The following is a 14,184-nucleotide window of genomic DNA, read 5'->3' as shown; positions in this document are numbered from 1 at the left end:
TCTTACTGACTAGACGTCCAATCCTACACAAAAAGCGTATTCTTTGGTTAACCTTTTTGATCACTCTTTCGGCGTTTTTGTTACCGGAGAGGTTTGCCTCCAAGATAATTTCCTCCTTTCTTGTGATAACATCATCACAATCATACAATCAGCTTACAGGTTACTGGTATGATAAGTAAAAAATGTGTACAAGAGAAGAAGAAAAAAGGAAAAGGTCCAAAAGAAGCGACTATGGGCTACATTTGCACGTTGGCTATTTGAAAATAGCCGATCTAAAAGCTCATAGTGCGTCGCATTTGTGACACATTGTGAGCTTGTAGATCTGCTATTTTAAAAGTGAAATATTTGGAATATTATTTGAAACAGATCTGCAGAAAAAAATATATATAATATATTAATTAAAAATTAATAAAATGGAAGCAAGCCCAAATAACTACACTTCAGAAACAAGCCCCCAAAAAAAGCAACCCGCAACTACCAATATTTAAGCAACTTTACAGAAAAACAAGCTGAAAGTCGCTTATAATAAGCAGATATGGCAACACTGCTCACAGACCAGAATGCACTGCTTCCAAAAAAATAAGAAAAAAACAGATCTACAAGCTCACAACGCGTCAAGATGTAGATCTGCAGATCTGTTCATTTTTGGTAACCCTAGCACCGTGGTCTATTTTGGCTTCATTCAGGAAGTAAAGTGTTATTTAGAATCAATCCAGTATATTATTTGCCAATTGCCATTAAAGGGATACTTCACTTTCGGGCCGGGGACACATTTAAAAAAAATATTAAAAATAAATGAAAAAAGTTATGGAAAATTCATGGCCCCCTCACACATTAGTAGGACACTCTAATGCGTGAGGGGGCCATGAATTTTCCATAACTTTTTTCATTTATTTTTAATATTTTTTTTAAATGTGTCCCCGGCCCTAAAGTGAAGTATCCCTTTAAGTAAATACGTTATTGGATGTATGTTGTCATAATCATATCAATTATTGTGACATTACTATTATTAAATAATAATAATAAATATATTATTTATGTCACATCACAAAAAGAGGACAAGAAATGTCAAATTTAATACAAAAATATATACTGTATAATATACTGTATACTGGGGGGGGGGGGGGGGGGCAATTGTAACAGAAGAAAATCTTCACAGTCTAATGTTGGCATGCAGGTATGATGTCTCCCCGGTATCCAAACTAGTTAAAATGGGAAATCCGCAAGCTCAATATGGAAGAGAGGGGGAGTCCCGCACATTGTCTTCACTTATAAAGAGCTTTTTATTTAGGATGCAACGTTTCGGCCGCTTGGACCTTCATCAGGCATTCATCATCCTAAATAAAAACCTCTTTATAAGTGAAGACAGTGTGCAGGACTCCCTCTCTCTTCCATATTCAGCATTCATACTCCCACGCACCTGTCCGTTTGTAGGTGTACAAAAGGACATATCCCAAAAGATCTGCAAGCTCACAACGCATCCCAGACTTGTAGATCTATTTTCACAGTTTTTTTTAACTAATTGATGGAATTTCTTTGATTTCTTTTTATTTATTAATGAAATTCTTTTGAGAAATCGTTGTTTTTTTTATTGATGAAGATTGATTTTTGTGTGGGAAATCTTTTGAAATAATAATATAATAGCATTTGGAATGTAGGAGTTGATGCATTACGTTTAGTTTGACTATTGTGAAAATAGCAGATCTTCAAGCTCACAACGCCTCGCAAGGCGTTGTGAGCTTGTAGATCTGCCATTTTCAAAATGTTTTCAAAATTATTTGACAATTTGGACAATGTTTGACCTTTTTTTATTGTATAGTTTGTTGATTACTTTTGATGCAGTAATGGTATTTTTTTTAGGTATTAAAGGTCCTTAAATTGTCACTTCACTGTCATGGGGACCACCCAAAATCATGTGGGTCACACAGTTTAATATATGTTATTCTTGAAAATGTGTTGTCATCAATGTTTGAAGTCCTCACATTTCATTTTACACAAAGGAACATTCAACAGAGCAAAATACATCAGTTACAAGTTGTTATAACCGTTGCCCACACACTAGTATAACTAAAATTAAAATCACTACAGAACAACATTTCCCCTACGCCTCCCCAATCACTCCTTACATACCTTAGAAAAAGATTAGAGCAATTATTCCATGAACAGATAGAAGTCAAAATCATAATCAATCTGTTAACCATGCTCTGCATAAACCTTAATTAAAAAGAAAGCCCTGCACTGTGCTCTCATATCCACTGGACCAAAATCAGACTAGCCTACTGATAAAAATGGTCCCATTACAGAAAGGCTCATCCCAACTACAGCTATAAATCCAGACACTAAATTTTACATCTTGCTGTTTGCTGTCTTTCCATAAGGGAATGAGCTAAAAGACCAGAGATATAGATGAGAATCTTCTCGTCTTGTGGAGTTGTAATTGCTAAAGCTTAAATACCCCATAGCATGACAGCGTTGCTTGCCTCAACGAGCAGATCTACAAGCATGTAGATCTGCTCTCTGAGGCAGGGGACACTGCTGTACTACGGAACAATAATCAGGCTTTAGCCCATATTTTCTCCCTTTCCTTGGGTAACTCGGAGGCTAGCCAGTCTATGGTGCGCCTGTGGGCCTCCTCCCAGGTGAATTTGGGGGCGTACCCCAGGTCCCTACCAGCCTTCTGATAGGAGAAGCTGAAGGGGGTGTTCAGCATGACTAAGAGTTGACGATTCAGGGGCGGGACATAGCGCACAAAGGGGCTGAGCAGCACGCGCAGCGCCTCCAACAGGAAGCAGATCAGGTAGAGGAGTGGGAGGGGCAGCCTGTGCTTGTCTTGGATTCGGAATCCCAGCGGTGACATCATGACGTGATTGAAGTCGTAGTAGCTGACCGGCGGCGTGTCGTCGGCGATGTAGTAAAAATTACCCCCTATCCTGGATCTTTTCTGGGCATCTCTGAGCCCGCGGGCCGCCTGGAGATGCGCCCACGCCACGTTACCCACGTACACCGGATTCACGTGGGCCTCCGGGGCCGACATTCTGTATAGGACGTGTTGGTTTCGGATCCCGTCCGCCATGTGGCCGCGGAGGAAGCGGCAGCCCTCTCCGAAGATGTACATGGGCCTGAGGGCGCAGGTGGCCAGCCGGCCTCCGTTCTGGAGAACCTCGCCGTGAGCCTGCAGGGTGAGCTGCTCCGCCTCCTTCTTGGTCCTGCTGTATGGGACCTTCAGGGAGCACGTGTAGGCCGTGTCCTCGTCGCCGCCGATGACGGGGTCGCCGTTGGAGTTGGGTCCCGCCACACTCCCGCTGCTGGTGTAGATGAAGGAGACGACGTTCGCTTGTATGCAGGCCTCAAGCAATAGCTGTGTGGCTGGACATGAAAAACACTCTCTGTGACTTTGGAACACACACACAGTATTTATGCCTTTTTTGATAGGATAGGATAGTAGGCTGACATGAAATGGGGAGAGATGGAAGGTGACATGCAGCAAAGGTTGTTGGAATCGGGACTCGAACCCGTGACGTGCTGTCAGGCTACTCTAGAGCTTGGGTGCCTGGACCACTACGCCAGCGGTCCAGGCATAGATATTAGACCTCCCATGATCAGCTTTATTACGGCAGGCATAAGCAGGCTGTCTGGATGGGATTTCAGCAACAGAGTTTGTGGGCTGTGGGATCGTACAGAGATATACTGGAATGGGTTGAAGTTTGTGACTAGACTGGGTGATCGACTTAGCGAGCTATAGGATCGAATTTGTGTGTACACGATATTCCGCTGCAAGAAACAAATATCCACAAATCCACACAGAATGAAATGCACGGAGGGAAGTGTGTGTGTTTAGACTTCAAACTTCAAAGCATTTGGGTTTACCGTAGTTATCAGTGTTTTTTTCAAGTGTTTTTTTAGAAGCCTGTATGTCTGTTTACTTATGTGTTCTTTGGATGGGATGACTCCATTATGTCCATTACTTCAATACTGTACACCCAATCATGTGATAAAATGGATGAACAAAATTGTTCTTGAATGATGTACAGTAAGCATAGATATAACAGTGTAGATAGGCCATAAGCTTCCCAACCAACATTATGCTGAATTGCAGCATTTCTATAGACCAATTATTTGTTTACTAACATTGAGACTGGATGCACAGGTGATTGTTTCATGCAATCAATTCTCAACCTGTTGTTTCGGGGTGCGCCGGTTTCAGCTCACTCCAACCCCCTCTTGTGTGTTGGCTAGTGAGGCGCGCCCTAGCGAGACCTGATTTAATTTGGAGCCAGTATGACGTTTGGAGCCAGTGTGACGTCGTCTGTTAAGGGGTCTATATACAATTAGCCTATACATTCTGAATATTACTGATATGAAAGCTTTCAAAACATGTAATTCAATAAGATAAATATCCTGAAGGTGAAAATGGAACTTTAATAATTATATTCACCATATCATTTAACTTTCTCATGAGGATTTCTACTATTTATGTATTGAGCCGTGCTCATTTGATGTTATTGTAATGAACCAGTGGGTAACATGTGTAAGTAGTCAGTTGAGTATATATATGCTTGCTCATAACAACATTCTAGTACTTAATATATGCTTCAGAACGATGTTGTTAAAGCCTCAAATGGCATGAAAATATTTGGAAGCCTCTGCTTTAGATAATAGTTAGTAGTATGTAATACTCTCATGCGTAAAATGTTTTTCTCAGCTAATCATACTAGAGACGCATCCTTTATATCACCATGGCCAGCTGCTGTTACTGAACTGGCAAGAGTGGAACATATTTACATCAGTGGTGGAAGAAGCACTCCAATGTTTTACTTAAGTAAAAGTAGCAATACCACGATGTAGAAATACTGCATCGCAGTTATGAATGTCCGGTATTGCTTTTAGACCTTGCTGCAATGAATCATGCTGTTGCTTAAAGAACAGACATTCAGTGCTTAAAGAGCAGTCAGTTAGTTGATTTCAGTGTTTAAAGAACAGACATTCAGTTGATTTCAGTGTGTTTAAAGAACAGACTTTCATGCTTAAAGTGCAGTCATTCGATTTTGCATTTGTTTCTTTTGTTTTGCATACAACACCCTCACACCATATTTTGCACACATCCTCACCTACACTACTGATTCTACAGACTAACACACATCATAATTTGTTAATTCATCTTTAGTTATGAAAAAAATCCATCCATGTATCCCTCTTTTATCCACCCTGCGAGACGGGTAGCGGCAAAATGTATTTGGTGAGCACCAAGTAACATCTCCAGGTGCTCCCCTGAGAACTAGACCAAAAAAGTTATGTGCACCCCTGTTTATTAGGAACGAGGGGTAAGCGCGCACATCCTAAAACAGTTAATCGAGTGCTGGACAACAATACGTACATGAGAAAAAGAGGGGAAGTCCGCACACCGTTTGAGCTCCCAGTGGAAGAGTCTTTTTATTTGTTAGGCAACGTTTCGACCGTAGCCGGTCTTCATCAGGTCTTGAAAGACCTGATGAAGACCGGCTACGATCGAAACACTGGGAGCTCAAACGGTGCGCGGACTTCCCCTCTTTTTCTCACCCCTGTTTATTACCTTAGAATCAGTGACTGTATTTCAAGTACAACTGATCACACTTCACCACACACAATAAGTTTCAACATAGAGCATCACATACTGTACAGCAGTGCTTCTCAAAGTGGGGTCCCAGGACCACCAGGGGTCCTTGAGGGTGTTCCAGGGGGTCCCCAGCAAAATGAGTTAATATAGCATCAAAGTCCGTTAACCACTTTAACCCCATCTATAGCCCACATAGGCTATTTGAAAATAGCTGATCTACAAGCTCAAAACGCATGAAATATTTATGTTTTTTAACAACATTACTCTTGTATGGAGATCCCTGGTTCACAAGTATTTTCAGCTGGGGGTCCGTGGCCAAATACATATTAATTTGGTGGTCCTTGACATTAAAAATACTGAGAACCACTGTTGTGCAGTACTGTAAATCCTAATACAGTTCATTACCCCTAAACACCACAAGAGGGCCTGGGACTCATGTAATATGCCTGGAAAAGCAGTTCCTTTAAAGTGCTGCATTTCAAACTAGAATTTTAAATGGCAAATGGTGCATTTATATAGCGCCTTCATTCAAAGCACTTTACAATGTGCATTACATTCACCCATTCACACACACACACACACACACACACACACACACACACACACACACACACACACACACACACACACACACACACACACACACACACACACACACACACACACACACACACGGCGGAGGAAACCATGCAAGACACCACCCTGCTCAATTGGGGGTGCTCAAGGACACTTCGATACTAACTCAGGGGGAGCCCGGGATCAAACTGGGACCTGCCGTTTCCCAAGCCACTCTACCTATGCTAAGAAAAACATGACAGTATCCGGTACCCAACATTTTTAATATGTTTTGCACTAAATGCCCAAATTGGTAACTAGTAATTAGTAGTAGGTTGAAAAGTTATAATGTGGGAATAAAGATGGAAATATGAAATCTCTGTTCATTTCATACAGCTGTGTTAATACAGATGAATGGAAACGACTCTTAACGTTTATGTAGCATTTTCAGACAGGCCTAAAGCAGTGGTTCTCAAACCTTTTCATGTCAAGAAACCCCAAATTGATATGTATTTAGCCGCGGACCCCCATCTCAAAAACCAATGGCCTAAAGTATTACCTTTTACGTTGACCCCGTAGAGCTCGCTGTCGTCCACAGCATCTGTTTCAATGAGAGCCGCAACGTGAAAGACGATGGACGCTCCCCGACATGCTCTCCTCAGTACATCACTGTCTCTGATGTCTCCTTCAAACACTTTCACCTTGGTCTCCACCATACAGTCTGACAAACACATCAAATCAGCACTATTACTCCAGTGGCTCTCAAACTTTTGTTTATATTTCAAGGACCCCCTTAATTCTGAGAGTGAACAAATGGACCTGAGGTTAAGGTTAGTTAGTTAACCCATTAAGACCTGAGGCCGATTCTATAAATGTCTTCTAAATCAGGACACCCACAATTATGTAATTGGCCGCGGACCCCCATCTCAACATATTTTGTTGAAAGATTTGAGTTAAACAATGTTTGCTTTTAAAAAATAGCAGATCTACTAGTTTGCAGCGCACGAAGTGACGAGCTGTGAGCTGTTTTTTAATAGCCAAAGTATAAAATATTGTTAAAGTGGTTAAAATGATTGTAAAATCTAAAATGACACAGATGCTTTCCCGGTCTTAATGGTTAGTTAGTTCCATGGTTAGTGAATGATAATTGAAAATAAGTGTTTTTATTAATTAAATGTATTTACCTTCCAGAGTCTTGACATGTTCAAGTGTTACTTGTCTGTCCAGGAGACGGATCTCTGCCAGTCTCTCTTCTTCCAGCAGGAGCTTGACAAGCCTCTGTCCCAGGAATCCACACGCCCCCGTTACCAGGCACACCTCGCCGCTCAGAGACATGGCTGGCTAAAAAGGAAAAGGTGGATTGAGGAAGTTTTTCAATTTAGAAAAATATCATGGAAAGGCTAATATAATCCATCAGCTTAATATTAATGACACTGTGACTGATGATCCTAAAACAATAGCTGATTACTGCTCAAAATGTTATGGTGATTTGTATAAATCCAAGTATTGTCAGCAGTCTCTCTTCATTTTTGAATTCTCTTAACAATATTACTCCAATTCATCAAGATGAGGCTAAGCTGTGTGATGAGATAGAAATTACTTCTGCAATTGAACATCTTAAAATGAATACGTCTCCTGGAGTTGATGGCCTATCTGCGGAATTTTACCAGGCGTTTACAGAAAAGCTAGCTCCTATTCTACTTAATGTAGTTTTGGAAAGTATTGATTTGGAAAGTATTGAGAAAGGAACTCTTCCTCCCTCACTGACGCAAGGTCTAATTACTTTAATCCCCAAGCCCAAAAAGAACACTCTTTTTATTGACAATCCTGTTGTCAACAGGATTTTTTTTTAAAACCAAAAAAAGTGTACCTCGTTGCCCCAAATGTGAACTCATTCTACGGCATAGTAGTGCAATCTAATAATCAATTTCTGTCAATAAATAAGCGTTTTAATCCCGTCTGTCTTTTCCCCCCTCGTTTACTTTCCGTTTACATTTTTTGTAATTCCGGATGCGCTTCATCAATACCGTCCATTGTGAATTTCCGACAGAATCGGCCACAGACGGGATTAAAACACTTATTTATTGAAAAATATGGATTATTACATTGCACTACTACGCCGTAGAATGAGTTGACATTTGGGGCAATGAGGTAAGCACCCTTTTTTTTGCATTTGTACATGTTCCCTACGACTCTCATAGAATAAAATACATCAGAGTCGTATTCTACGGCAAGAGCTAAAGTAAGGACACATTACAGACTCCCTTTTAGTCCAAACAAATACATACAGGTAAATGACGCATATAGGTAGATTATTTAGACGTAGATATAATAACAGTAATCACTAGCAATCAACCTAAAAAGTCAGTCCACAGGGATAGAACGGCACATCAAACAATGGCACAAAATTACCCTAAGCAGATACACCAGCAATAATAACGGTGAAACATACATACAGCAAACATAAAACACAACTTACAGTTGTTCGATGACGCACACAGGAAAAGGAATGGATGGTAGAAAGGAGTATAATAACAGAAAGGGTCCGTCGCAGTAAACAAAGTCCTCTGGGCACGGTGAAAAAGCTCGTCTCCGCAGCACAGCGTCACTTCTGATTGACAGGTGCGTCCGCCGTCCGCGCTCCCGTTCCGTGCCTGAGGGTGCGCTCCTACGGTGCGCTCATGCACGCGCTTTGGGGGCGTGCCTGCCGGTGTCTCTTGGTAGTCTTGGACTTTATAACACCTGCATTAAGTTAAACATTATTATAAAACAGAAAGAGAGTGAGCGAGCGTGCTGAGCTCAAGGGGGGATGTTTATTTGAGAGGAATACAGAGAGAGAGAGAGAGCTGTTTGTATGTGAGCAGCGGAGCAGCCTGTCTGAAATGTTGCCAGATTTTGCGGGAGGAAGAAGCAACAGATCTATGAAAACAAGCCCAGAAAAAGCGACATTATAGGCCACATAAGCACTTTAAACCTATACAAATACACTGCATATTTGAAAATAGCCGATCTACAAGCTTGAAATCTTGAAAAAATGTTATGTTATATTTTCCAAATCCACACAAATCGTGTATGGGGGTCTACCGGTCTTTGGCACAACATATTTTCAGAAGGGGGGTATGTGTTGTTTAAACCACTGGTTTACACAACAATAAGAAACAAGGCTGTTACGGCCCTATATGGCCTTAGTGTGTGTGTCTAACCCTCTGTCAGTGCTGCAGGATGGATGAAGGTGGGAGTGGCCATGGAGATTGGAGGAGTGGCGTGGGGATTGGGGACACACCTGGCTCCCATTCCCCAAATCAAGCAGCCACTATAAAAGCCTGGAAAGATCAGCCAACAGTCCCTCTTTTACCATTGCAACACCACCTGCTGAGACCTGTTTTCCCAACTGACTGTTATTATAGTAATTCCAAGCCTCATCAGTTAGGCCGTACTTTAGTAAAGTTAGTTCTACTTCTTTATATTCAGACTAAGTCAACTCGAACTAAACCCATCCTTAGATAGGAGACCTTCCTTAATAGTATTGACACTTTTCCTGAGTACCTCCGAACAGGGAAGCTGGTAGGGGTGTGCTGCCATTTTCTTTGTTCCCCCTTTTTTCTCCTGTTTATTAGGTAGGGAGTTTATATTGTACTTATTTTGGGTGTAGCTTAGATTGTTTTTCTTTAAAGGTAGGGTTGTTCTGGCTTTGGCCACCCCGACGTTGTTGCTTCCCCTGTTTGTTTTCCCTTATGAATTTGACTTAATTAATAAACTGTACACTTTTTTGGTTGAACCTGACTGGTCTGAAATATGTTACTCCTTGTCCTCTAGACCATATAAGGTCGTAACATATTTGGGGGCTCGTCCGGGATCAGCATAGGTGTTTAATTGTGTGTGCAATGGTAAAATGGCACAATTTGATCTAAAGCTTTTTTTAAGCAATCCCACCGTAGATAGGCTTAATAAATGCAGGACGGTAGACTTGCATGAAATTGCTGATTATTTGGGGATCCAGAAAACTGGTCCTCTTCTTAAAGCCGACCTAAAAGCCCTCGTGTTGGCAGGGCTTGTGGAGAACAAGGTCATGGAGCTGCCGTCTGAACAGGCTCAACCTGAGCCCCCTCAGGTGGAGGGGGGGTGGTGTGGGTGGGCCTGAGCCCTCAGGTGGAGGGGGGTGGTGTGGGTGGTGGCGCTGATCAAAGTGGGGTAGAGTCACCCCTGTCCTCGGTGAGTTCCTCTTCGAGGGAATCGAAACTAGACAGTGCACGTTTGAAGGTGCGCTTAACCCGCCTTAAACTACAGAATGAAGACAAGGCAGATGCTCGCAAGATAGACATGGAGTACAAACTGGCATTGCACCGCATTGAGGCAGATATGAGTGTTAAAATGCGGCAGCTAGAGCTAGATGCGAAACTGAGGGCAGGCACAGGGGTGTCTAAGGTGGAACACACACAACCCTTAGGGTCCCCTACTGTCCCTCCTGGCACCGAGGTGCTCGGCATGGGGAAACCAGATCCCCCAGGGTCCCCTGTTGCTGTCCCTCGTACCAATGTGTCCACCATGGAGAAACCGGAACCCTCAGTGTCCTCTACCACGCCTACATTCAATGTGAGTAAACATATTGCCCTTGTGCCTCCTTTCCGGGAGACTGAGGTAGAATGTTATTTCAATGCCTTTGAGAAAGTTGCCGCGGCTTTACATTGGCCGCAGGATGTGTGGTCGTTACTGCTTCAATGCAAACTAACTGGGAAGGCTCAGGAGGCTTGTTCAGCCCTGTCAATTGAGGACAGTCTGCAATATGAGATTGTTAAAAGTGCGATACTCAGAACCTATGAGTTGGTACCGGAAGCTTATAGACAGCGATTCCGTGACCAGAGAAAGAAAGCTACACAGACATTTGTAGAGTTTGGCAGGGAGAAAGGTACCCTTTTTGATAGGTGGTGCCTTGCAACCAAAACTTCTGATTTTAGTTCATTGCGGGAGCTAATGCTTCTAGAGGAGTTTAAAACCTGTGTACCAGAGCGCACTATGGTGTACATAAACAAACAAAAGGTGACTACTCTGCAGGAGGCAGCTGTACTCGCAGATGAGTTTGCGCTAACCCATAAGACTGTTTTTGGGGGGAAACGGGATAATGTTCCCATGCGTGAGCCTTATCACAAAAATGATGACCCTCCGGCCACACGCCCCAAGGCGTCCCCTCCGAATCCGAGAACGTGTTTTTTCTGTCTTAAGACTGGTCACAGTATTGCAGAATGCTATGCACTTAAGCGTAAACAGCAGTCACAACAGTCTAACTCCACTCCACTGAGGCAGCAGACTAGGCAGCTAAAAGGTATGGGGTTGGTTAAAACTGTCCCCCCCTTTGGCCTCCGGGCAGCTCCAGATAAGCCAATGGTCCCCGATGAGTGTTTTAAGCCATTCATCTTTGAAGGCTTGGTGTCCCTAACAGGAAAAGCAGAGGACCAACGACCTGTTAAGCTTGAGAGACACGGGTGGTTCACAGTCCTTTGTCTTGAGTGATGTTCTACCCCTGAGTGGGGAGTCCTCCTGTGGGACAAGTACTATAGTACAAGGTATCGAGATGGGTTGTGTGCCAGCCCCACTTCATCATGTGCAATCAGACCTGGTTACTGGGTTTTTCCGTGTTGCTGTCCGATCCTCTTTCCCTATCCAAGGGGTTGACTTCCTTATGGGAAATGATATTGCAGGGGGTAAGGTGAGACCTGTCCCTGAAGTTGTGTGCAACCCAGAGCCTGACTCATTGGATGCATTGTCACAAACCTTTCCAGAGGTGTTCTCTGCTAGTGTGCTTACTAGGGCTCAGGCCCGCAAACAGGCAGAGGAAGGGGTGAATCTAGCTGACTCTATGTTTGCCTCTGCTCTGAGGGAAGATGACTCCCCACCTCACAAGGTGGACACCGATAACACTAACCTGTAAATTGACTCTCCTATCCCCAACTTGCCAGTCTCACGTAAGGCTCTTATCAATGCTCAGGTGGCCGATACAACCCTCTCAAAATGTTTTGCAGAGGCTGTAAAGGTCACAGAGGTAAGGGGCAAGCACCAGTCCTTTTACTTCGATGAGGGGGTTTTAATGCGAAAATGGATCTCCCGAAACATGCAGGGGTTAGATGAGACTGATAATGACTGGGGTCTTGTGTATCAGGTTGTTGTTCCCTCTGCTTACAGACAGCATGTGCTGGAGTTGGCCCATGACCATACATGGTCTGGACATTTGGGAATCACAAAAACATATGATCGAATACTTAGGCACTTTTCGCCAGGTTTGAAGGCCAATGTAGCCCTTTACTGCAAGACCTGTAACACCTGCCAAGTCACTGGGAAGCCTAACCAAGTGGTACCACCTGCCCCCCTCTGCCCGATACCTGCTGTGGGTGAGCCATTTGAACATGTGATTGTTGATTGTGTGGGCCCCTTGCCGAAAACTAAATCTGGAAACCAATTCCTGCTAACGATAATGTGCGTGGCCACCCGGTTTCCGGAGGCTATTCCTCTACGGAAAATTACTGCCCCAACCATTACTAAAGCATTGACTAAGTTTTTCACTACTTTTGGCCTACCTAATTCTGCCAAACTGATCAGGGAACACATTTTCTGTCCAAGGTGTTTAGACAGACGTTACAGTCCCTAGGGATCTCACATGCGGTGTCAAGTGCATATCACCCTGAGTCGCAAGGTGCACTTGAGCGCTGGCACCAAACATTGAAGTCAATGCTACGCAAATACTGTTTTGAAACAGAGAAAAGTTGGGATGAGGGTTTACCATTCGTACTGTTCGCTATTCGGGAGGCTAAACAAGAGTCTCTTGGGTTCAGCCCTGCTGAACTTGTATTTGGGCATAGTGTTCGGGGCCCATTGAAGGTGTTAAAGGAACAGTTCATGTCCATTGGTCCCTCACCCAAAACGAATGTGTTAGACTTTGTCACTCAGTGTCGGGAACGACTCCACCATGCCTGCGCCTTGGCAAAGGCAAGCCTCTCTACCAGCCAGGGAAAGATGAAACAGCACTATGACAGGAAAGCAGTTTCCAACCAGGAGATCAGGTGTTAGTCCTGCTGCCCGTGCTAGGTTCTTCCCTTAGTGCACGGTTCTCAGGCCCATATACGGTGAAGAGTAAAGTGAGTGACACAGACTATGTAATTCACACTCCTGAACGCAAACGCCAGACACGTCTCTGCCATGTTAACATGCTGAAACTGTTTCATTCTAGAGAGGATGCCAAGGACAAGCCAGAGAAAAGTACTGAAGCTGCTGTCACCCCAGATGCCTCAGTTTCTCTGGTAGTGAGCCCAATGGCACAGGTGGATGAGGATGGTTTAAAACTGGGAAGTAAAGCTCAACAATGTGGTAGGCTATCAAAACACTGAAATATTGTCAAAGTTAGACACATATTTGTCCTACCTCACTAATGATGAAAAACAGGATGTGACAGAGTTAATTCTTGCCTACCCTGATCTCTTTGGGGATGTTCCCTCATGCACTACAGTGGTAGAACATGATGTTAATGTTGGTAACGCTGCCCCAATTAAACAGCATCCCTACCGTTGCCCTCTGGTTAAAAGAGAGATGATGAAGAAGGAAGTTGAATACTTGCTTGAGAATGGCCTAGCAAAGCCTAGCCATAGTCCTTGGAGTTCCCCCTGTTTACTAACACCAAAAGCAGATGGTTCTTCACGTTTTTGCACAGATTACTGCAGGGTGAATGCTGTCACTGTGCCCGACTCCTTTCCCTTACCCCGCATGGAAGACTGTGTGGACAATGTAGGGTCAGCTGTTTATATTACCAAACTGGATCTGCTGAAAGGATATTGGCAAGTGCCTCTTACTCCCCAGGCATCTGACATATCAGCCTTTGTGACTCCAGACCATTTCCTACAGTACACAGTTATGCCATTCGGTATGCGAAATGCACCAGCCACGTTTCAGCGTCTAATGAATAGGGTACTAGGTGATGTCCCAAATTGTAATGTCTACTTAGACGATGTGGTGGTGTATTCTTCTGTTTGGGAGGAGCATATGAAGTCCTT

General features: G+C 43.5%; 1 protein-coding gene across 1 annotated transcript; it reads right to left on the bottom strand.

Annotated features, from left to right (window-relative positions):
* Positions 1 to 2,433: 2,433 nt before the first annotated feature.
* Positions 2,434 to 8,738, bottom strand: LOC308081657 (3 beta-hydroxysteroid dehydrogenase/Delta 5-->4-isomerase type 3-like). Its single transcript, XM_080423237.1, has 4 exons — positions 8,628 to 8,738; positions 7,333 to 7,489; positions 6,708 to 6,869; positions 2,434 to 3,366 (listed from the first exon to the last, which is right to left on the bottom strand). The coding sequence occupies exons 2-4, from the start codon at positions 7,481 to 7,483 to the stop codon at positions 2,555 to 2,557; spliced, it is 1,125 nt and encodes a 374-aa protein (XP_080279363.1). The 5' UTR covers positions 7,484 to 7,489; positions 8,628 to 8,738; the 3' UTR covers positions 2,434 to 2,554.
* Between the last annotated feature and the right edge of the window lie 5,446 nt (positions 8,739 to 14,184).

Source organism: Gymnoscopelus braueri (assembly GCF_963280865.1).
Source record: "Gymnoscopelus braueri genome assembly, chromosome: 3".
Taxonomy (NCBI): domain Eukaryota; kingdom Metazoa; phylum Chordata; class Actinopteri; order Myctophiformes; family Myctophidae; genus Gymnoscopelus; species Gymnoscopelus braueri.
Note: the sequence above shows the minus strand (reverse complement) of the source record. Positions and strands in the feature narration are given on the sequence as shown.

Bases quoted from the DNA above. Each gene is read 5' to 3' on its own strand.
- LOC308081657 (XM_080423237.1), bottom strand. From the start codon at position 7,483: ATGTCTCTGAGCGGCGAGGTGTGCCTGGTAACGGGGGCGTGTGGATTC. The intron at 6,870-7,332 runs GTAAATACATTT...TGTGTTTGTCAG, and splicing joins ACATGTCAAGACTCTGGAAG to ACTGTATGGTGGAGACCAAG. The intron at 3,367-6,707 runs GTAATACTTTAG...TTTCATGTCCAG, and splicing joins CTACGGGGTCAACGTAAAAG to CCACACAGCTATTGCTTGAG.